Source organism: Neolamprologus multifasciatus, chromosome 12 (assembly GCF_963576455.1).
Source record: "Neolamprologus multifasciatus chromosome 12, fNeoMul1.2, whole genome shotgun sequence".
NCBI classification, from domain to species: Eukaryota; Metazoa; Chordata; class Actinopteri; order Cichliformes; family Cichlidae; genus Neolamprologus; species Neolamprologus multifasciatus.
This window is the reverse complement of record NC_140450.1, coordinates 10788131-10812370: the sequence shown is the minus strand read 5'-3', so window position 1 is coordinate 10812370 and position 24240 is coordinate 10788131. Positions and strand designations below refer to the sequence as shown.

General features: G+C 41.1%; 1 protein-coding gene across 9 annotated transcripts in view; it reads right to left on the bottom strand.

Annotated features, from left to right (window-relative positions):
• Positions 1-1549: 1549 nt before the first annotated feature.
• The window catches only part of LOC146506472 (ADP-ribosylation factor-like protein 15), a 112888-nt gene continuing 90197 nt past the window's right edge, over positions 1550-24240 (bottom strand). For 4 of the 9 annotated variants that reach the window (XM_085179214.1, XM_085179212.1, XM_085179220.1 and 1 more), the window contains 2 exons: positions 7043-7142; positions 1550-6759 (listed from right to left, as the gene is read on the bottom strand). In XM_085179214.1, the coding sequence (XP_085035340.1) occupies positions 6704-6759; positions 7043-7142 (156 nt within the window). In that variant the 3' untranslated portion in view covers positions 1550-6703. Of the gene's footprint in view, positions 6760-6871; positions 7143-24240 lie in introns of those variants that run through there. The other 5 variants (XM_085179213.1, XM_085179216.1, XM_085179219.1 and 2 more) reach the window with 3 other exon arrangements.

The window sequence follows — 24240 nt, the reverse complement described above, 5'->3', positions numbered from 1 at the left end:
AATCACCTGCACAGATGAGTCAGGAGATGCTGAACTGCAAGCTGCTACTGGGTCCCCGTTACAGAGAGAGCAATAGCTCGCATGTGCAACGCATTATGAATGACGCTCACAGCAGCCTACACTGGCTGCGTGTGTGGCAGGTATGTAGGAAGGGAAGGGCAGTGGACTGAAATGTGACAAAGGTGTCATCACATAAAGAAAACGGGGGGAAAAAGGCAAATGAATTTATAACTTCCAGTCCACTGAAGAACTAAACAGATCCTTCAGTGGCCACCACTAATTGACCTTTAGAAGGAATGCAACACCTTCTCCTTGACTGACATTTGCTTTTAGCAGCTCCTGCGGGATGGGGCATTGGGCTGGTGGAAGGCGATAGTGAGGGAGGGGTGAAGGGAGATCCTCTGGAGATAAACCGCCATGCCCCCTGTCCCTCAGACAACAAAGAAAGTGAGTGATGTTTGTCTGAAAACCAAGAGCCGCAATCCCTCGTTTTGATGTGTGGGCCACCTGGGATGCGGGTCTCCGTCAGCACTCGGGCCGAGGAGAGAGGAAGAGAAACAGGACTCACACAGATCTCGTCCTCAGGACAAACAATCTCAGTGACAAGCCGGCCGCAATCCCACGGAAGTCACCCAACAGATGAGGCATTCAAACACGCAGAAAAAACAAGGGACGCTTAGGTGGCTACAAAAGGGCCGGAGCAGCACAGCATGGTTTCCTCCAAAGTTTGAGGATTAAAGTTTGATCCCTGCAAGAAACAAATTAATCTCATCTAAAACTCACAAATGGTAAAAAATAACATCATGAAGGTAGTCCTAACAAATATTTTCTAAAGCACTTTCTTAATTTTAACTTTGAAGGATTTTACACAAACTTCTGCACTCCTGAGGTAAATAATGTACTACCTTATGTTTCCTTTACAAAACCTCAAATTTGGTTTCAAAATACCCAATGCATGCATAATACAAAACAGGGGGTTTTCTCCTGCCTAACAAACTTTAGATACTTAGTGGAGATCATTTTGTATTGAGGTACATACCTAAATTTACCTCAATATTCCTGAAAAAGTATAAAAGTAAGACAGTAAGCAGTATTTTGTACTCTAACGCAGGACCATAAAGGAACAAATTTAAACAAAGACTACAGTTTTGCACATTTATCGTCCTGTGTGAAACTGTGTGAATTCACTCACACTGACCTGAGCTTTAGTTTTTAGGATTTATAGGTCTTGAGACTTGGGAAGCTTTACTAACCTGCTCCTGCTGCAGACAATTTTTTTTTTTTTTTGCATTTCCACATTGCAGAAAAACAAAAAAATAAAGAGATAATGAGGAAGTCTGACTGCCAGTCATCCTAAACTAATGTGAATAAAGACTTCCTTGTTCCAATAGGATTAACTGGAAAGAAATGACTGTGGCAGCTGTCTGATTTGGTTCCCAAGGGCCTCAATTTCCACTTGATTAACTGACATGATCAAATTACATGTAGACATTTAGACTAATTTAATATTCTCTAATGTTCATGTTTTTCTTGTGTGTGTGTTTTTAAAAAAATATATAAGACTGTCAAATTAAAGTTTAAAGTAAAAAAGCAAACACTCTGATGACTCATAAGGCATAACGATCCCGGCATGTCGCTGCAAAGCGTGAGTGCACTCACTGCTTGGCAGGGGTGTAACTCGTTAAGATTCTATCAGGTTTGAGCTGTTCATTAGTCTTATGGCTCGACCACAAACCCTTCAGGATCAACGTGCGCAACAGGAGGGATTTCTCTACAGTCACATTTCAGCGTCTAGTGGAGGGAAGCTCTGAGAAATCTAGAAACACAGAAATCTGGCTGACTAAAAATGAGTGAATTACTAAGAAACTTCTAAATTTTTCATTAAAAGCAATTCTGGTTAAGACTCCCATATTCTCTAACAAGAGACTCTAGGATTATTTTTTTTTTGGTATTGTCTTTTAACCTAAAAGCAATTTCAAAGAGAAAGGCTTAATTAATATGTATTATTTGTCAAATGACCCACCTATTTTGACGTATGTGGAAACTCTAAACAACATGATTTTGAAATTTGCACCATAACTGTGGTTCATCTGCAACCGCTTTTCCATTAATCATCAGGTTAAATTAAACATATGAGATTGACACCTTCAGGGTAAACAAATCTATCGCTTTTGGTGCCGTGACACCAGTGAAAATGTCACGGTGCTGCAAATTTCTGGACTCGCCTCAATCAAATCACAGATCTGGAAACCATTATTTAGTCCAGGGTACATTTCGTCACCAGCTTACATCATTTCGATGCGTTTCCGTCATTTGTGTTTGTTGTTCAAAGGGGTGTGAGAGTGTTGAAGGCAGGAGAGTGCTGAAACAAAGAGGAAACACCCCGAATAGACCCAAAGGTCCCGCTTTGATTACAGACTGGTATCTCTCTCGGATAAAATGTGAGCGAAAGTGATTTCTATGCTTGGCAGAGAGCTTTTTTCTTTCCCCCTCACAACGAAGGGCCGAGAATGGTAAGCGGCCCGCACAGAGCATCGGCTGTGGGAGGCAGAGTCGGGGTACAGGGCCCAGATGGATGTCAGGGCAACATCTGTTCCACCTCCTGGCTGGATCTTATCAGGAGAAACGCTGCCACACACGCTGGACGGGAGAAGCCGGAGAGAAAGAGGCATTCTTTTCAGAGTTTAAAAAAACATGCCAGCTTTTGTTTGTCCTGTAAACGAAAGTTAGGTTCCCGGTCGGGTCATACATTTGCATTTCACAAAGCTCACAGGGTTCATTTTGTGGTGTGTGATAGCATTTGTTTATACTTGTGCTGTATGACATGAATTTCTATCTTTATACATTAAGCAGTAGTTGCCAAAATATGAACATAATCCAGTTAATATTCTTATAAAATGATATTTTATAGTAGAATATTCAGTAACTGCTTAAATTATAACCATTTTAACCAGTTGGCAAAAATGCTGCAGCTGTTGAATGCTGACATGTTAAATGAATGCTGTCATTTAACATGTGAGCCAACTGCACGTGTACTTTTGTTAATATCTATTGTTTCTGACACCCATTTCAGGACTTCTGAGCAGAGTGTGCTTATTCTACTCTTTGCTTTTATGCAACAGAAGTAACATGAAATACAAACAGCATATATTCCATAATGTTTTTGTTTTTTTAAACAAGCTCTTTGACCTGTTTAATTACTGTGGGAGAGAAAGTATGAGAGAAAACACACCCAGGCAGCTTTGTCGTCACTTCACATCACAGTTTTGCTAAAAAAGATGAAACGCTGCAAACATGACATTGTTTTATAAACCCACATAGCTTCTGCTTCCAACAATATGAAATATCCTGGAGTACCCTAAAATGTTCAAATGAACACCGGCCGTGTTTGAACAGCACCTGATGGAAGATTTCCTGTTAACTGAAGTGTGTGTGTGTGTACACACAACAAACTGTAACTAAGTTGTAAATGTGAGAAGAAGAAAAAAAGGCCAGATAATGACGTGAATGCAGCACTCTTGATGTCAGAAAATCAAAACCAAAAAGACAAATGATAAACTATCATGAAGGCTGCAGCCTCGCATGGCGGATAATTGCTCGTGGTTGGCAGCTTTGAACTGTGTTGCGTAAGTTCAGCGTGCTTCTGTGCAGCGTCAGCCACAGTCGTTCTCTAGAGGGCAATTTTCCTTGTTTTATCCTTTTGTTACATATCTCACCTTCACTTTATATTGCTGCCAACAATTAGGCTTGCCATTGATTTGTAGATCTCTTTGCATCTTCCTCCCTTCCTGTCTGCCATTAATCAAGATTAATTTTAGTAAATTATAAATTGTGCCTGCAGAGACTTGAATGTACTGTCTTATCACAGTAAACATCCAGTTTCGGTTATTGTTGCTAGGTAATGTACTGTGAACGAAAACCGACTAGAAAAGTCTTGACAGACGCCGGTAGTTTAACTTTGCAGCTTCGTACTGAGGTTCTGCTGCCAACAAGGACGAGACACTCCCTGAGCCAGACACCAGGCATTAAATGAGCAGAGCAGGTGAAGGTTTAGCGAGGAGAAGACCGTCTGCGTCTTCTTCGGGGGAATTAAATCACCTTTACAGACATGGAGACAGAGTGGGGAGAAGTGGAAGCGTGAGAGGTCCCTCGCCTCTCTTCTTTCTCCCGGGAGGGCTGCTCCTCTGAGGTCCTGGCCTCTTCCCTTCCCCTGGGCACTCGGCATGCCCACGCTGAGGGAGGGCTACTTTGGTGTGACCAAAGGGAAGCAGAGCGATCAAGAGTGAGACAGAGAGATGGAAAAAATCTGAGCAAAGAAAAGAGAAAAAAAAGAAAGAAAAAAGATAAGGAGAGGGAGAAAAAAGGACTTAAAATAGAAAGTGAGAGCGACAGGAAGAAAAAAGGGGGAGCGAGACGAGCGCAGCAGCCCATGGTTTGTCTCAGGGCTGCAGGAGCTTCCAGAGCTGGTGTGCAGCAGACTGAAGAGAAGCACGTCTGCCCCAGAGGCAGAGACTGGAAAACAGGATCAAAGAGTCGCCAGGGCAACCTGCATGACACACATTGTATTAAAGCCACACGGTTAATTTGAAAGAGAGGGAAGAAGGGCAAAAGGAGAAGAAAGGGGGAGGCAGAGGTAGCACAGAGTAGAGTATATTTATCAGGCACTCCTGTCTCACTCTGTTAACTTTCCACTCAGAACTTTCTTCAGCTGCTCCACTTTGACTCTCTCTCTTTTTTAAACCTCTGGCTCAAACTCCTGTGTCATCTGCATTTTCCTGATTATCTTCCAGCAGCTCAGGTTTCCACGGGTCACGCTAAATCACAAACCAGAGGTACTGTGAAGAAAACATGCAAACTTTAAATTCTTTAAATATTTTGTGCTAAAACATGAAATGCAAATAATCCATTATTCAAATATTTTCCCATTCATACCCATTTTGACCAAATTTATGCACAAAACCCCTTCAGCTCCGCAGTTCTGCAATTATTCTGTGAATAACTGCATTATGCCCCTCGATAGCATTCAGAGGACAAATGTATCAGATATTTTACTTCCACAGTTTAAGAAGCAAAAGTGATTAAAATGCCAACAAGAACTGTGACAGTAATTTTCCTTTTAAAACGTAAATTGCCTTTTTTGAGACAAATGCAAGATGAGATAATAACAACAACAATGTAAATACTGCATTTTTAAAGGTTTGGGTAATGAAATGACATGAAAAGGCCAACACTGGTGTGATCCCTAGTCAACAGATTTATTTTGCTTTCAAGCGAACAAATGCATCATTCTCACATCAGGTACAAAAAGTGGTTAAATCTCTACAAACCTGACAAAAATACTGATCAAAATAACAACAAACAATACAGAGTACGCAGGAAGGAGGAGGTGTGAACATTATTCATAAGCACATCTTCGGGACAACCACACACCTGTGGCACAATGAACATGACTCATTTTAAGAGGTGTGGAGTCCACCTGAGGGCAGCCGCACTGAACTGGCTCATCTAGGCCAAAGAAGCCCCATCGAGCAGTAATGGAAACAGGGAGCGGAGCTGGAGTGGAGGGGTAGTGTTGGTTTGGATGAAGTGGGGCAGAGGTATGTGATAAACAGCAGACGGGGAGGGGTCTTCAGACAGTTGGAAGGCATTAGTGTGTCGGACAGCGACTTGTCAGATGCAGCTGTTGCTGTGGCTGATTGATAGTTTGTATTTCACCCCGATGGGAGTCTGCAGTCACAAGCCAATGCTGAAAGGGATTATATCAAATTCAAAAGAAAAAGAAAACATACTGTAAAAAAACAAAAACATCATCAAAAGTGACAATTTTAGTGTTAAGCAACCAAGTCCATTACTTTTCTCTACTTGTGGAGAAATCCAGCCTGGTCAATCATTGTTTTTTGTTTCTTTTTTTCTTCTTTGATTTGAAAAAATTCCTAAGTGTGACTCGTGTGTGTATGACATATAAAAAAATCTGAATGCAGCTCTAAGAGGTTAAGATACAGAGCTAGAAAATATATCCTAAGTTGCACATTTACAAAAGCATTCAAACTCATTTCCACTTTCTCTGAAAGAATAATGTCTCCATAAACTCACCTAACACTAGTCACATGATTAGTAGTACTTGTGTATGGCTGCACAGGAGGGTACACAGCAATATACTTGTCTGCATGTACATAAGATACTCCATGAGATACTCAGACTACACTATTCAGATTAGATATTCAGACACGGTGTGACACACCGATATGTAACTACCGTTCATAACACAAGGCTTTGGACTATGCACTCCAATCACATGATGGCATTCGCTGTTACCGAGTCAAAAGGAGAAGCACACTTGACAGCCATACAGTACTTCTCAGTGGAAAGAACTTCAACCATGCCCACCCAAACATCCTGCAAAGTAATTAGTGGAGATGTTAAACATATCTACAGACAACCTGGGCTCCACTGTGTGTGTGTGTGTGTGTGTGTGTGTGTGTGTGTGTGTGTGTGTGTGTGTGTGTGTGTGTGTGTGTGTGTGTGTGTGTGTGTGTGTGTGTGTGTGTGTGTGTTAGTTAGTGCTCAATAATGACCAAAGGAATGCCATACCTTCCAAATGCCATTGATTTAATCACAATGGCACAAACAGCAGTAACCAAGATTTCTGTTGTCGGCAAAGTTCAGTGATTTCTTTTGACAAACTGCTTTACGCTGGGTGGGTTTAACAGTCGCGCTCCTCTGTCAGGCTGTAGTACTTGACTGTCGCTTGTGCACGCTCTTCCAATTTGAAAAATGAGACCGCAGTGAAGGGAGGATAACATACAATACACATCTCACAGAGAGAAACCAACAACTGCTGTATTGTCTTGTGTGTGTGTGTGTGTGTGTGTGTGTGTGTGTGTGTGTGTGTGTGAGAGAGAGAGTGCATGTGTGCGCATGTACATGGGCACCAGCAGGATGTGTTGGTGTTTAACCGCTAATGTCTCCTAGCATTAGCAGCTTTAGCATCATATCCTTGCCGGCTCTGTGTCTTTGTCCTCCAACAGGCTAATGAACTGACCGAAGCTCTCCTTCACCGACTCCATGTTGTCAGTGGTGCTGCCCTCCAGGATCCAGCGCTTTCCTCGGGCCAGCGGTTCCAGCTCAAAGTACTTCTTGATCTGCAGTCAAACACACGATGCAAACAGCTAAAATAATCATTTGAAAAAAGTAAAATTTTATATTTAGCATCTAACAACAGCTCCTGTTTTCAATACGAATAAAAAAATATGAATCAACATTTTAATTTTCCCCCAGAACATCTTTGATCAAATTCAAAGTATAAAAAGTTCAAATAAAGCAAAACCACAATCGTCAAACTACAGCATGTAAAGGCATGTAAGCACATTTTCATCTCATATCCTCACCACACTCGGTCAGTTCACACATTACGTCACCCTCAAACATGTGGCAGGAAGTAACTTTATAATGTTGTGCTTTAGTAACACATAAGACTGAAGACATGGTACGTTTTTTTTAGACTTAGTATCCAGTAATTGCTGCTGTTCGACCCCCCACACACACACACACCTAAATGAAACACAACAACCTCTTCATCTGAGGAATAAAAGGGTTGGAACTGCTCTTTGTAACAGTTATTATAAAGTTCATATGTTGGCTTTTGGCTGCTCTTGACAGTGGGGGTGCTGTGAGGTTCGGGGGAGAACCAGAACCAGCTGTTATGTAAAAACAAATCTCAGCAGAGGGAAACAATGTCTTAGACCTCCACTGAAGGTACTGCAGGTTGTTAGGGTTTCTGACATTTTCAAGCTGAGAGATATGGAAACAATTTTTTTGCCCGATGTGAACCCAGTTCAGCCATCTCCTCCCGTTTGCCTTATAGCCAGTGAAGAATGCACAAAACCAAATGTGTACTGTCAGCAGCTCTGGGAGAAAAATGCAAAGCTTCAAATGTAACAGATGCAATAAAAACACAATTTCCCACCTTATTAACTAATTTAGTCAGTTTCATGCTCAGTTTGACAATGTGTACAGACGCTGGGTTGAAATATATGAATATAGGCATCTCTATTTCACACTCATCTTTATTAGAATATTAAGCTACAAGCTAAACTACTGCGTTTTTTCGAATGTAATATTCAGATTAAGTATTGACAGGCTGGAAAGAGGACAGCACAAAGCTATGCTCTGAAGCTATTTAAAACATTACATTAGCTATTATCAATTTAATTGATTTCTTTAGTGCTCATTTCTACACATTTCTGCAAATATCAAACCGAGATTAATGACTGCAGACAACCTCAGTGTTCTGAATTATACAAGAAAACAAGGAGCAATGTGCGGCAAATAAACACCACAAAGTCCACAAGGATCGTCACACAGTCAAATTACTTTTCAACTTCAAGTGAAATTGCTTTTGTCTAGACCGTGCTGGGCTGTCTAGCTGTGCCATGGTGTGTGGCATGAAGAGGACGGAGAGGAGGAGGAGGGGGTGCGCACTCTTTGTGTCTGCTCAAACCCAGCCAGCCATGCCAGCGAGTGGGAGAGTGAGTGCCGTCTCTGCCCCCCTGAGCCGAGTCTCTGTCCGGGTGTAATGTGAGTTTAATGACAGATTAAGTCACCTCAGCCGCGTTTGGCTCAGAGGCCTGGCTAGAAAGCCGAGTGGACCCAAACAGTGTTAACAAATCTGTCTGGGTAACTTGAGCTGCCCTAGCCCAGGCTCTAGCCCCAGACCTAGACTGTAGACGATGTGGCTGGCTGCCTGTCTGGCTGGCTTACTTGTCAGCCTGTAGCCAAGGCCCTCTTCTGGAAGACTTTGGCCCCTGCACTGGCAGACAGTCAAAAGTCCAGAAGTGACCTCTGTGCAAGTGCAGACAGGCTCAAGCTTCTCTCACTTCCCCTCACGGGCCAATAGAACACACCCAGGGGCATCTCATAGTGTGGCAAATACCTTCTTTAGCACTGTGCGACAGATGAGCGCCCTTACCAACGACGGCAGATGACTTTTCAGTTTTCAGTGCAGCTTTACACTTACGTGCGCATGATAAAACCACTAATCTGTGATCTCAAACAATCCCCTTTTTACTTAATAGCCAACTGATATGAACACCTACTTGCGAGCTACATTTAGACACTGCATATCAAATCCAGAGACTTTAATCACACAATTCAGCTATTATATGCTGCTAAAAACACTGCCTCAGTATTACATTACTGAAAGAATCAGCAATGTAATGCAATCAGCGGTGTGGCCCAAACCAGTTTCTCTGAGATTAAATCCTCCTAAGCACACTTATGCTTGCTTAAGGAATTGCGTGAGGCAGTGGTATGGGTAAGCCACACAAGACGTGGATTGCCAGATGGCTCCAAGGATGACCACTGGGTCATCCAGTCTAGCTTCTTCTAGGTCATACAGAGCGGAGCACCTTGCCTTGTGCATGTTAGAAAGCAGCTTATACATGCATGAGGGTGTCAAAAATTCTTTAATCGCTTGTGTCTGTGTCAGCCGAGTTCCTGCTGCTCGAGCCTATTCATGTTAGCCAACAGTCTGCACTCTCAGGAGGACAGACAAGAAACCCAGGAAAGGTGAACTCTTTGGTAGCAGCCCTGAATAGTTAGTAACTTCTGACTCTATGAAAAGTCTAAAGACTGGGAATGTGTAAGGAATCTAACATACCCAAGGGGCAGAAGACAGACATATAAAATAATGTTAAAGCATGATTTCTAAATGTAAATGAATTATAGATCTAATTTTTAGGTTGTATAATATGTGACCCAGTGTCCGCAGGGAGTGGCTGTATAATATAGTCAGCTAAGCTTAAGCTCCAACCCTGGCAAGCCTACTTTGGGCTATTTAAGATACCCAATGGGCATATATGGCACGTGCATCCAGCTGCTCCCTGACCTGTGCCAGATTACTGCATGTATGGTCACTCTTGGCATCATGCCATGTCAAGAGGATCTCCTGGCAGAATAAAAGAGCTTTAATGAGCTCTGCTCTGGCCTCTTGACCAACTAAACAAACTGTGGAGCCACCTAAAGGGGCAGGGCAGCTATGGAGATACCTGATATTGCTGTCTGATACTACATGTGAAGAAAAAAAAAAAAAACCCTAACAAATTTATATCCTCTCCTCTGCAGTTGTCTTCACCTTCTAAAAAAGCATAAAGTAGAGCAGGTGGCAGTGGGCTCAGATGTCTATATTTTAAATTATAAAGCAGAGAAAAAACAAAAACAACAAAAAGTGCCAGAAAAAAGTGCCATATATTTAGGTACACCAGTACAGTTTCAGCTTCTCCCAGCATGCCCTGGATAACAGGTCACACACACACACACGCACACACACACACTCACACGCACACACGCACACACACACACTCACACGCACACACACACACACACACACACACACACTCACACACACACACACACACACACTCACACACGCACACGCACACGCACACACACACACACACACACACACACACACACACACACACACACTAAAAAAAAGAAGAAGAGGAAGAAAGAAAGCAGCTTATATCTACATTGATGCACCCACTCAATCCAGACAGATACTAAGCTTCTCTGTCAGGCTGGCCAGACGTTCAGGTACTGAAAGTAGATGATGTGGTTGTGATTTACTGATTATTACCTGTTGATTCTTGCACCACAACTATCAAGAAAACCAAAAAACACAGTTCCTACCATAAAAAAACCCTTCCGAAATGTATTAAACCATCACGCTGTTGAGACAAAACCGACACTGTGCAAACAGCATCGCAGACAGAGTACACAGAGAGCTGATACATAACTAAATGGTATGTAACCTAATGTGACTCACTTTTGTTGTTGTGTTTCCACAGCAGTAATTACCTCCAAAAAGTCAATTTCATGGATCATTTTCATTATTTTATTGGTACACAGTGTTCCTTGTAGTTATTTCTGCTGTTGAATTTGTGCTGAGTAATTTGTGGTTAAGCACCTTTTCAATAGTGCGATGGCAGAAGTCCAAGTTAACACGGTGACATTAACATGTTCAGGATCTTTCTGATAAAGCTTACTACGGTTCAGTAGGTTGGTGCTATGTTTTTAACATATTCGCAGAGGTTTACAACAAAGCCAGATGAAAGAGATTTAGATTTGTTGGATACACTCCTACAGCAGATTAGGACCGAAAGAAAGTTAAATGATCTGTGCTGTAAGCTTTCCATTTCTCATGTAAGGTTGACACTTTCCTCGGGTTATAAAAGCCTGAAAAAACAATTAAATTAAATAGAGTATTATCAAATAATACTAATAACATCTTACTGTTTAAGTAATAAGACCATAAACAGAAGAACACAGAATGTTAATCTGAGAAGACGTTGGTTCTTTTTAAACAAACGAAACAAAGTCAAAACCTAAAGAGAAGCCGTTAAAAATACTCAGACAAGTTATGATTTCCTCCACACAACATCAAAACTGTTTTTTGAAACAAGTAGCGCTCATTGGTCAACCAACAGTTTCGGCCTAGAGCTTTTAATTAGGCTAAACTTCAGCAGAGACACTTTTTAAACAAAAAGAGCATCGCTTCTGCTCACAGGATGTGAGCAAAACACATCTTTTTATTATGTGTATGCAAATAAATGAATAACATGGCCTTCGATGCCCTTCTCCTAATATTTACCATGACAACATATCTATGAAGCGTCACTGTCACATGTCAAAACCTCACCACACGAGCAGGCACAAAACTGGAGAGGGAAGCAATAGGGGGTCTCTTAACCAGGGAAAGTGGCAGACTCAAATATCCAAGACAATCAATTACACCATCCCTTGACATGTTGGCCCCTGTGAAGATATCAGTCACTTGGAAAATGGCCCACACTGGCGACTGCATTGAAACGGGAGGGTAATGTGAGATCCACTCACCATATAATAGATATGCCTTTGTTTGCTTTTCCGCCTTACCTAAAGAGCCTTAAAGACATGAGAAAGCCTGGAGGTCCCCAAGAGAGGAACACCTGGGAAGCCTGTGAATAAACAAACACTGTGCCTCAAATTGAGGGAGGTGTGAAGTGAAACAGCCCACTGGCCAGTAATAAACCCCAAAGCCTATGTAAGCACCTATTTAAAGCTATAACACTTTCAGTAATGGACTAAAGATTTTGCATCTAAGGTGGGCAAGTCAAGGTAGATCATGACCTGATCACTTGTTTGGTTAATGTATTAGCAGTAAGTAGGGCATGAAGTGAGCACTGCAGAATGCCTCTTTGAATATAGTTGAGACAGCCAGCAGCTGGCACAGCACAGCGAGAATACAATAATAGAGCTCAACAGGATCTCCATACCAAACCCTTTCCTATTGTGTGTGCAGAGCAATATATATACAAGGGCTTCCCCCAACCAAAGACTTTCCCAGCCATTAGTCGCGTAGTCATTGCATGTTGTTGATGATATTAATTAAAACATTTAACTATACTTTTGGGATTCTTTTAAAAACGGTTTGAGTTGCTGAGCCCAGAAGAGACACTACAAAGGGTAACACTGTTGATGCTTTGCTAAATCACAAGGAAAAACGTCATATTCTTGGGGTTTTGCCTCTCCAAAAGATCCAAAACTTTAAATTGCCTGCAAATCATATATACTCATCTAATAACAGCAGACACCAGTCTTTTACATGTAAAAGCTGCCACATTCAAAAGGTTTGAGGTTTTGTTGTGCATTTGTATGTTTCCAGTCAAATCCCATTTAAACGCTATATGGACTACGAATCTCGTCATCGACCAAGCTTGGGTCCATTTTAAAGGAGCAGTGATATGATTTACATGCCTCCACTGTTGTACAGCAGAATAATAGCTTTGCTTTTAGATGGATTTTGTTCAACTTTGTGTACATAAACTGACTAACGTGGCCCAGTGGACCAATCGATACTCTGACTCCTGGCCAGCGGACGTTTGTTACCGTACCCTATGCTATACACTGACCGACAGACAGAGGTGAAATGCCAAATACACAAAAGCACATTAGCTGTCTGGTAGCAATTATATTTTTGAGGGATACAGAAATGGAAGCAATCAGCTTTTGTATATTAACACTTGGTAGAACCTGGGACCATTTCGTGGCCTTTGCGTTTTTTAATTCCACGCCATTTCCACTGTGTTTAATGGAATATAGCCAAATTTTCAAACAGGTTTCTTTTTTTCATTTTATTTTAAAATTTCAGTCTGAGTTTCTTAAATGAGCTTAAATGGCTGAGCTAAAGGCATACATCCACTATCGAACCTCGTGGCCGATTTCTGTCCCTTTGAAACCCATTATAAACGCTATTTTTCATACCACCATTATTTTTACAACGGTTAATGTAATTGTCTCAGTTATGGTGCCATTTTGGAGTCCGGACCTTAAACTTGTAATTTTTTCATTTGTCCATCAGATGGCGCCCTTTTCTCATATTTCAAGCAATGAACGCACTTCAGCCAAAATTAAAGATTTTGAGCGTGTCGTTCTGCAACAAAAAGTGAAAGAATTGGTGTTGTGTGTCACTATCAGTGTTGAATAATGATGTTAGATAATAGTAACTGTGCTTTTTTAAAAATATAAAGGCCTTTATGTCTAAAAAAAGAAAAAAAGACACACAAACACACTTTTTCTTTCAAAAGTATTTTCTCTCAGACGGCCACACAGCAATGTAAACAAATTAAATAAAAGCAAGGACCAAAACCAAATTACTTAAATAAAATTAATTATTTTTTACCTTGAAATACAATTTTTTAAAACTGCTGCGGTTAAATCACCTATGACCCGGAAGTAGTTACTGACGGGAAGCCATTTGGTGCGTTTGTAAACAAACAAACATGTGTCCAGAGAGAGACACATGTGGGAGAGACGCGGTTTTTTTCCTCTTTTTATTTATTCAACGGTCACAAATCGGTTAGCGACACAACCACCTGCAAATTGTGAGCGAAGCGGAGATCCGAGGGAACCGTCACGGTGGAATTTCGAAAAACTTACGGACAATGGCGAGGCTGGCCGCCGTTATCGGCGCGCACAGGTAGCCATTTGGTGGCTACCTGTGCGCTACCAAATCTTTGGGATAAACACCCTGATCGCAGTCGGGACTACGAAAAATGCTGATCTTTTCGTGAGAAGTTAAACGTAAGTATTGTTACATTATTATTACGGAAAATTATTAATTTTTAAATGTTACGATGGCCGTGAAGTCCTTCCGATGGGATTTCTTTGTTTACTATGGATGTAAACAAATAAAAATCCTCTAGTTTTATTGTGGATCCTCTTGTTTTATTGTCTACGCAGCAAATTACTTCTAAACGTTGGTGATAAGGCTGCGCTTGTGATCTTGGGCACACGACCCAGACCCCGGCCGTCCGGCTGCCCGTATCCCGTGTAGTCTCCACGGTGGCGGGCGCGCAGCGCGGGTCTGGCCGCTACTCAACGTGGCCGCATAACAGAGAAGCGCCATTCGTGGGTGAAGCATAAGGAACTTTTTAACACATTAAATTGCGTGTTGTACACTACGTGTTGAACTGTGCATGTGACAAAAAATAATCTTGAATCTTACTATTCACATGTGCTATGTCGTGCCAAATTAGACAGCGCAGGTTTAGGCTGCGCGAAGAAGTGTCTTTGTTTCGCGAGAAGCAAAAAGAGTGAAAAATTAGTATCGTTACATTCAGTTTGGGGCTACGACAAAAAAAAAAATGTTTTCACGTGGTGTCGGACGTGTTGTGCTGGGGACACTGACACCAAGACCCAGACCCCATCTCCTGGCAGCGGGCAATGGTGCTGCTCGTGACGCGCAAAGGTGCACCTAGTGGACCGCTGGAGGTGTTGCAACGTCCCGCGGACACACAACTTTCTCTGATTCCCAGTAACATAAATGTTCATGTTCATCCTTCTAAAATAAATGTTTTTCTGATTCAAAGTGATCTTGTATTGTTATTTAGACAATTTCTATTTTATTTTAGAACAAAACAAGGTAATAAGCTTTTGGTGTATGCAAAAAATGATAAACCTGATATGGCACTATATGACATTTAGTGTGCTCCTGCACAAAAAATAATAATGGATCAAAATGAATGTTGGTGCCAATGTTTGGACCATCCAAAGGCCTAATTATAATAACAATCAAATATTACTTCAAATGTATTTTATGAAAAATATTTAAGTTTTTGGTTTTATTCTGTTAAAAAAAAAACCAGGGCGCTCATGTACCCAAACTGGTATTTAAAGGGTTAAAACAATGAAAATATAATTAAAACTTGATATGGATATTTTAAGCAGAAGTAGTTTTAAAAGACTGACTCATTTAAAGTGGAAAAAAATATTGATATAAAACCTTTTAGAGCACTTTTTGGGGCTGGACCATTTTTGGTCCCTAGGACCACGAAAGGATGGATTTTTTTTAAATGTGCTCCTGCACAAAAAATAATAATGGATCAAAATGAATGTTGGTGCCAATCTTTGGACCATCTAAAGGCCTAATTATAATAACAATCAAATATTACTTCAAATGCATTTTATGAAAAATATTTAAGTTTTTATTTTTTTTCTGTTAAAAAACAGGGCGCTCATGTACCCAAACTGGTATTTAAAGGGTTAAAACAATGAAAATATAATTAAAACTTGATATGGATATTTTAAGCAGAAGTAGTTTTAAAAGACTGACTCATTTAAAGTGGAAAAAAATATTGATATATAACCTTTTAGAGCACTTTTTGGGGCGGGACCATTTTTGGTCCCGAGGACCACGAAAGGATGGATTTTTTTTAAAATGTGCTCCTGCACAAAAAATAATAATTGATCAAAATGAATGTTGGTGCTAATGTTTGGACCATCTAAAGGCCTAATTATAATAACAATCAAATATTACTTCAAATGCATTTTATGAAAAATATTTAAGTTTTTATTTTTTTTCTGTTAAAAAACAGGGCGCTCATGTACCCAAACTGGGATTTAAAGGGTTAAAACAATGAAAATATAATTAAAACTTGATATGGATATTTTAAGTAGAAGTAGTTTTAAAAGACTGACTCATTTAAAGTGGAAAAAAATATTGATATATAACCTTTTAGAGCACTTTTTGGGGCGGGACCATTTTTGGTCCCGAGGACCACGAAAGGATGGATTTTTTTTAAAATGTGCTCCTGCACAAAAAATAATAATTGATCAAAATGAATGTTGGTGCTAATGTTTGGACCATCTAAAGGCCTAATTATAATAACAATCAAATATTACTTCAAATGCATTTTATGAAAAATATTTAAGTTTTTATTTTTTTTCTGTTAAAAAACAGGGCGCTCATGTACCCAAACTGGGATTTAAAGGGTTAAAACAATGAAAATATAATTAAAACTTGATATGGATATTTTAAGTAGAAGTAGTTTTAAAAGACTGACTCATTTAAAGTTGAAAAAAATATTGATATATAACCTTTTAGAGCACTTTTTGGGGCGGGACCATTTTTGGTCCCGAGGACCACTAAAGGATGGATTCTTTAAAATGTGCTCCTGCACAAAAAATAATAATGGATCAAAATGAATGTTGGTGCTAATGTTTGGACCATCTAAAGGCCTAATTATAATAACAATCAAATATTACTTTAAATGTATTTTATGGAAAATATAAATTTTTTTATTTTTTTCCCTGTTAAAAAACAGGGCGCTCATGTACCCAAACTGGTATTTAAAGGGTTAAAACAATGAAAATATAATTAAAACTTAATGTGGATATTTTAAGCAGAAGTAGTTTTAAAAGACTGACTAATTTAAAGTGGAAAAAAATATTGATATATAACATTTTTAAAGCACTTTTTGGGGCGGGACAATTTTTGGTCCCGAGGACAAACGAAAGGGTAGGACTTTGAAGTTCTACAGAGTGTTAAAGACCAGAGCAATCACCAATAAGAAGCAGTGCACAGCTGAAGACCTTGATGTTTCAAGCTGCAGTAGATTTAGGGCGCACTCAGGAATGCAAAGATCCATGAAGAAACCTACAGCTGTACTTTGAAGCAAATAAAGAAAAATGGATGTAGGGGGTTTAAGAACACCCCAATGTTGTCAAAAAAATATATTGCAAAGACTTTAAACCTGAATTCTGAGCATGACAGGAGTGAGCGGGACAAACAAAGATGTGGACTTTGAGTTAAATCCTTTCATTTGCTGTGGAAACAATCCAGGTCTAGCTAGCATGTAAAAGCGCTGAGGCCACCCTGGAACCAGACCAGAGTTGTAGAACTGTTGGAGCAGGCAAAAAATGTCTCAAGTCCCAATGTCACAATGTAAAACCTGAGCAGCCTTGAGATTTACTGTCGTGTTCCACTCAGGTGAGACCACAGGGCTTCCCTTGGGTTCAGCTTAGCGCGGGTTCAAAGTGATTCACTTGCAGTACACTTTTCTTCAAAGCCAACTGACCACTGCCAGATCAGAGTTATCCTCAGAGGCTCTGTAAATCAAGGATGCACAAGGGACATTCTTACAGACTCCTTCACTGTGCTCCTTGGAACAATGTTATTGCTTTTAAGAGGTTACACGGTGATAATGTTCTTTCCATATAAGCATTTTGAAAATTTATCTAGAAGATGCGCATGAGAAAATTCCCATTTGGACAATGAACAGGTAGATCTTTCTTTTTTTTTTTTTGCTTTGTTTTTACAAGCACAGAGGTATTTGCTTTTATTTTTCTTGCAGCAAGTCATATGACTTCCAAAAACGTCTGGCTTCCTCATGGGTAAATGATGCATGTTTCAAATTTGGTAGTGACAACATCAGATGCAGTGTTTTTGCAGAACACATCCTTACATATCTACATAGGACAAAAGGGAAAAAAAGAAAAAAAAACATGGCATGGTATGCGGCATAGTGAGACAAGGGTCTAGAGGACAGGCTAAAAATATCTAAAGCAATCTGACCAACAGAAAAATAAGTAATGACTCAAAAACACCAGAGGAAAAAAAACAGGATGGCAACCTCTTTGGTGTCCCAGTGAACGCACTGGATTTTGTTATTTTTAGCAACTGATTGCAAGAAAACCTTTTTCCAAACAATCGCAGTCCAACTTGGATTAATGGCAGTCACTCTGAGTCAGACTGGCAAACGTTTGCAAATTAATTTCTATTCTCCTCTTGGAATGGAACAACTAAAGAAGATGTCATTAAGATTTGTTTAGTGCAAAGTTAAAATGAAAAAGTTCTTGTCTGAATTTAATAAGCTGATGTAATGAAATGGGCAATTAGAGGCCTTAAAGCTGTGGCTGATTAGTTTATATGCTGATATTGGTACAAAGATGTCCAGAAGATCAGTTGAGAAAGGAAAAGATAATATGCCAAAACCATACCTGAAAAACAGGGCACACTTAATTTCATAAGCTTCTGATGCTATATATATTTAGATCACAACATCTAAGAGACCTCTTTGGTTGTGGTCGCTGGCATATATCGTTAAGTGAAGCTTAGAGATGAGGTGATGTTACAGGCCAGAAGCATGAATGGCATTTTCTATAGAGTGTGGGCTGGGGGCAAAGGGGAAGGAAAACATCCGCCCTCTTGTGCAGGCTGGAGAATAATTGGCAGGTTCAGTGCAGGGAACAAGGCCCCTTCACCAGGGTTTGACCTGCAGGACACTAAGAAACGTCTGCGAGGGTAGAATATTTGGGAAGTGTGTGTAGTGGGTGGAGGGGGGGGGGGGGGGGGTGCGTGCGCATGTTTGGCTTGCCTTATTAAAGATTTACAGTATCTCAATTTATGAAAGGCCAAGGGCTCCCTGACAAGGAACATCTGGTCTATGGGACTTAAACGGGTGAGCTGGCGTCCTGCCCATGCTCCCTGCTGCAGGGGCCAATGTGCCAGCACCTTCCTTTTAAGCCCGCCCTTTCTCTCTTCTTCTTGTGAAGGGGGCTGCCTTGCTGTAGCAGCCCACACAGAGGGCTCTCAAAGCCCAGGAGGTCTGTCCCAAGCCACCGCCTCCTTCTCCAGGACCCCCCTAGTGGGACTGTCCACCCCTTTCACTCTGAGGCCCCCCTTTCACACTGCAGTTCTGACAGTTAACCAGCTTGAAAGCTGCAGCAGGCCCCCGCTTCAGCACACAGCACGCGGCAATAGAATCAAAGTGCTCCACTCCTGCAAAAGATTTAAACCATGCGTCAAGTTGGAGTCTGTACACACACCCTCACATAGCAACTTCTCTTTGCAACGCTTACTCTCACAGACACAGACGTGCAAATCAAAGGCTATCAAATTTTTTTCATTCAAGGTTGCAGGCTTTCCTACTTTTTTGTTGTTGCTTTGGATACCTTCTCATATTTATAATCGTAATCACATAATCAAAGGATTCAAAAGCATACATGAACATGTTTGCTTGTAATGTGTAAACTAATCACAACAAAGCTTTTCCCCCTAAAAACAACCAACTGGCAGGCAAAAAGGACAAAAGGCCAATCAGAAAACAAAAACTATGATGAAACCAAGGCTTGTTTGTTCAAAACACACATTTCCCAACATGTGTTCCAGCTGCTTCAAGCAAATTTCACTAATTAAAGTGCACGTCACTCTATGAAACCAATTTTCGGGAAATTCACACATCGGTGGTGTCTCTGTGGATATGCATGGTTGCGGAGCTCATCATCAAACATGAGGTTTGATGTAGTTTGAGAAATGTGTTTGTTTTTGATGCATGGTTCAATGCCCTTAGTTAGAGAACTGCTTCTGTCTGGTTTTAATCTCTTCCATAATAAGAAATCAGTAGTGTATACCCAAAGATGTGGATCAGTACAAACAAAAGCAGCCATAGCCACACACGATCATTTTCGTACCGCAACAGGCAAGGAAAGCCAATCCTGTTCTTTTTATCGCATCAATTAATTATCAATAAAGCCAATAATGGCCTTTAACACTAAAGCATTTAAGAAGTTAAGAACAAACTTCTGTGAAGCCTGGATATAAATCTACCAGGAGCCCCACATTTGTGAAACAGTGCTATATCCATCAAACTTTTAGAAAACTTGTGGAAAAGGGTACATTTCAATGGATGAAAAACTCAATGGAAGGGAACCCCCCCGAGATTCCCAGCGTTTGATCCATGTGAGTCAGCAAGGGAACTTTGGGGTCAAATCGCATACTGAATAGGCTTTTCGGAAGTCTTGTCCTGGCTTGTGGCGGCCGGTCGTCCGACCCTGCTTGACCGAAAACAAAGGGAGGGCCACTGACCACAATTGGGAAAGACGGGATTCTTTTCTCCTACAGAGGAAAGTACGGTGCTGAATAGGGTCTGGCTGTCTGAATTGCGCTCCAAACGGATCTGAGAGTGAGGACCCACTAGGGTCAGGGTTCAGCGGCATTTGACGTGGGCTATGGGAAAATGCGTGCACAGTGCCCACACAACCTGCCAACTGCCCTCTCACCCACAGTGCCCCTTAACCTCCCAGAGGGACAGACCACCTGCCCAGGGATGACAGGACGAGAAAGGCGGTATGGGTGGGAAAAGGAAAGAAAGCAGAAATGAAGGTGGGCGGGAAGGCTGCGCTAGTGGGTTAGACAAAGATGTAAGCGAGATAAAACATCAAAGAAACAAGTAGTCTCTAAGTAACTTCACATACTGGTCTTCCAAGGTCTAGCACACATTCTCCAGAGCGTAATCAATATGTGCTGCTTGACTGATTTTCCAACTTTTGCATCCCAAGCTGGGCTGGATGAAGCCCCGGTTACATGTCTAAGATCTCTCTTGAGATTTGCAGTGCTTTTTTTTGTAATCACTCACAGACTACAGCACATGGAAACAGAGGTTAATAGCAACATGGAAATGTATGTTACAGTACCCCTAAAAGTGGCTCATCATTTATCAAAGACTCAGGTATATCTATCAGCTAAAACATCTGGAGTCAACTTTTCCCTTCTCAGGAGTACAGTTTCACATGGGACCACCAAGAAAGACAGAGTTTATCAGCCCAGTCTGCTCTGAATCCTCTATTTTTTTTTGTAAGCACTTTCTGGTTATCACTACCAGGAGTGACAACATCCTGCTATGTCTGTTCCACCATCTGTAAGAGGATATGACCAAGCAAGAGTCAGGAGCAGTGTACCACATGCAAAATGCAAAGGGGACGGTCACTCCGGTGCTATCACCAAGGATAAATTCCTCTGTCCTGTTGATAAGAAACAAAAGTGTTTTCACAAGCCCATCTTATTACAGTCACCAAGAAATATTGACAGAAAAAAAAATCATATTGAAATACAGTGTGAGTTGAGGGGAAATCAAAAGTATCAATTTAAAGTATAAAAAGAACCAAAAACCTGACGGGACTTGTTGAGTTCTAACACCTTGAAACATCTCTGCATTAAATTACAATACTACCTGAGTGAATTGGAAAAATGAGAGCACAGACTGATTAATTGTAATAGAAGACGTAAAGGCAGACACTGACATTTAAAGACAGCTTAATTGCAAGAGTCTGTTGGAAAATCAAGCTGTCAACACCGTGTTTTACCAGAGAAGATAGAGTCATCCAAGTGCACATGGTGGGGCCACTGGCTGGAGACACCTCTTAAAAAAATATCACGCGCCGCTTTACATGGAATGTCACACTTCGGAGTGCCATGCGGTTCACCTAATCAACTGACGGGAGGGAACTGAACTCAGAAACTACACCGAACCGTGTGAAGTGTTAGCAAGCATATCTGTGTGAGATAAAAATCCACCATTAAGTGCATGTTGTAGACTTTCATCATCGCTATTCAGTTACAGTTACATACTATTCTAGTGTTTCAGTGCTACCGGAACACACTGGAATGCAGGACCGTAATCTCATTCCTACTGTACGTTTCCCCAACCAAATGATATTTGTGTGCTCTGTACAACAGCATGGACCTCGAATATAACGAGCAAATATGAAGTGAATACATTTGATGCTACTGGTGTCTGCAAGAAGTTAAATATTACTCACAAAACTGAAAGTCAAACGAATAACAGCCAGCAGAGTGGAAGAGTGCATTTTATAAATCCATAGAAAAGTGTACTCTTATTAAAAAAAACACCTTCAAGAAAAGACACTGGATGAACTTACTCTAATAAGCAACAGATCACCAACATATCATAAATGGGCTGAAAATAATATATATTTTTTTATCATCTGTACAGATAACTACTGTTAAAATGCTGTCAACGTGTCCGGAGGCTAACTCAAGCTCGGCTTTCTGGATGTTGCTACATTACAGTCAATATGTTTATATAATGTGACCACAGAGTCATTTGCACTTGGCAAGAATTAAGGGACAGAGCTCAGCAAGGGCACCTGCTCCTCATCCATTTTTCTCCTGTAGCCAGCAACACAAGTCTGGGGTTGGAGAGAGGGAGGTGGGGGTGGGGAGCACTGGTTGCTGACCGGCTTCAGTCTAGACGGCTCAATACGCAGTTGACTTTTTAAACCCGCTTGTCTGGAAAAGAGCAGACGTGAGGTAAGAGGGGGGTGAGCTGCAGCAGAGAGGTGGTGGTGCATTTTGGCTGCCATAGCCAGCGAGCTAAACTCACTAGGCACAAGCAGAGGGAGAGAGTAAGAGAGGGAGAGAGGGAGAGAAGAGGGGGGTGGAAGAAAAAAGGAAAGAGAGGAAGAGAGAGCGAAAGAGAAACAGATAGAGGGGCAGAGAGTGCAAGCAAGAGACACTATCAGAGAGAGCCATCAGAGTCAGTGGCTGGGGCTCCATTGTCAAGGTCAGTGAGTGGCAGAGTAAAAAGTCACACCACCTGACCCCCCCCCCCCACCTCCGCCGCCTGTCTGCTTTCCTGCTGTTCATCCCCTGTCCTCCTGCTCAGTACCGCCATCAGTCTTGTCTGCTCACTCAGCACACAGCAAGGAAATCTGATCTAAGTGACCGCAAAAAATATTCTATAGTGAAGCTGTCATTATACGGGATGTATTTTACAATTCCTCTATTTACTTAGTTTGATAAGGGGAATACACCCCAGGCAAAAACAGCTGTATATGATTTCGGTTAACATCTGAATACATTCCTTTTTCGCATGAAATAGCCCGTCGATTCCCCAGATCTGTGAACACTATGGTGGTCTCCCTGCTGATGCCGTTTTTAACTCTGCACCAGAAATTTTTATGCAACAGCTGGACCTTTTAAGTTTGGAGCCCATTCATCTTCATTTGGCATCGTGGAGAAAGGTTTTATTGGGAAATTAGTAGAATTCAAAAAGAATGTCTGTTAGAAATGCTGACTGCACTCGAGCTGCAGTTTTCATTAGTCCCAATTTTTGGCAGTCAAGCTGATAAAAATTATTTGACATTGCACAATGATCTCATCTTTACAAGACTGGCAACGAGCCCGTTTGGAATTTGTCTTAATTATTATTCTGCAGAGAGCAGGAGAAAGATGAAATTGGCTCACTTTTACTTTTGCAACATTACTTAACTCTCTTAAGGCGAAAGCAAACCGCTGAAGAATACCGACATCTGCTGAATCATTTGACGAGGCTGCAGCACTCCTTTACCAACGTACGTGATTAAATCTAGATGAAAAGACTAAGACAGGTCATAGCTCTCAGACTGCCCTTGTGGTGATTAAGCACTGACCGCAGCTTTTTCTGCCCATGAGGTATGTGAAAAAACAAAGGGCAAGCCACGCAACACATACATGCCGTACAGAGTTAAGCATAGCATCATTTTTGTCGTGAGCATCAGTGTTTACAGACCAGCTGAGTTGTGCAAACACTCCTTTCGATATCACCGCCCCTTCCTTTTCCATCAAAGGCAAACTGAGAAAGGACATCCATTAGGACCTCTCATAGATTAAAGTCAGTCAATGGAGAGACATTTAACATCATCATATAAATAAATAAATAGCACAGAACACTTGTGATTAGATCAAAGTTTCCTTTTCAACGCCTCGTGTCTGTGTAGAGTTAAGACTTGTGAGTGTGTGTGAGGACAATAAGAGTAGCCCCTCCACTCCAAAACCTAAATCAGTGAGATCAAATCTCACAGATTTTGCCCTAAAACATGTCTTTTTGAAGTTCCCTTCAAAGAAGTCAAAATATGATCCTTCACTTCAACTGCACGACCGCATTTTAACTAAACATGACTGTATTCTGCAAAGCGATCAAGACTTTAATGCTCTGCTGTCCCAATGACTAATTTAGCATTTTACTGAAGGACATTTTTAAGGTCAGCCTATCACATTTTTTTTTTTTTCATTTTTCACTCTTGAAGACGTGATTTCATGTGTTTCAATGTGACTGTGTGTCTTTTCCCTCCTCTACTCGG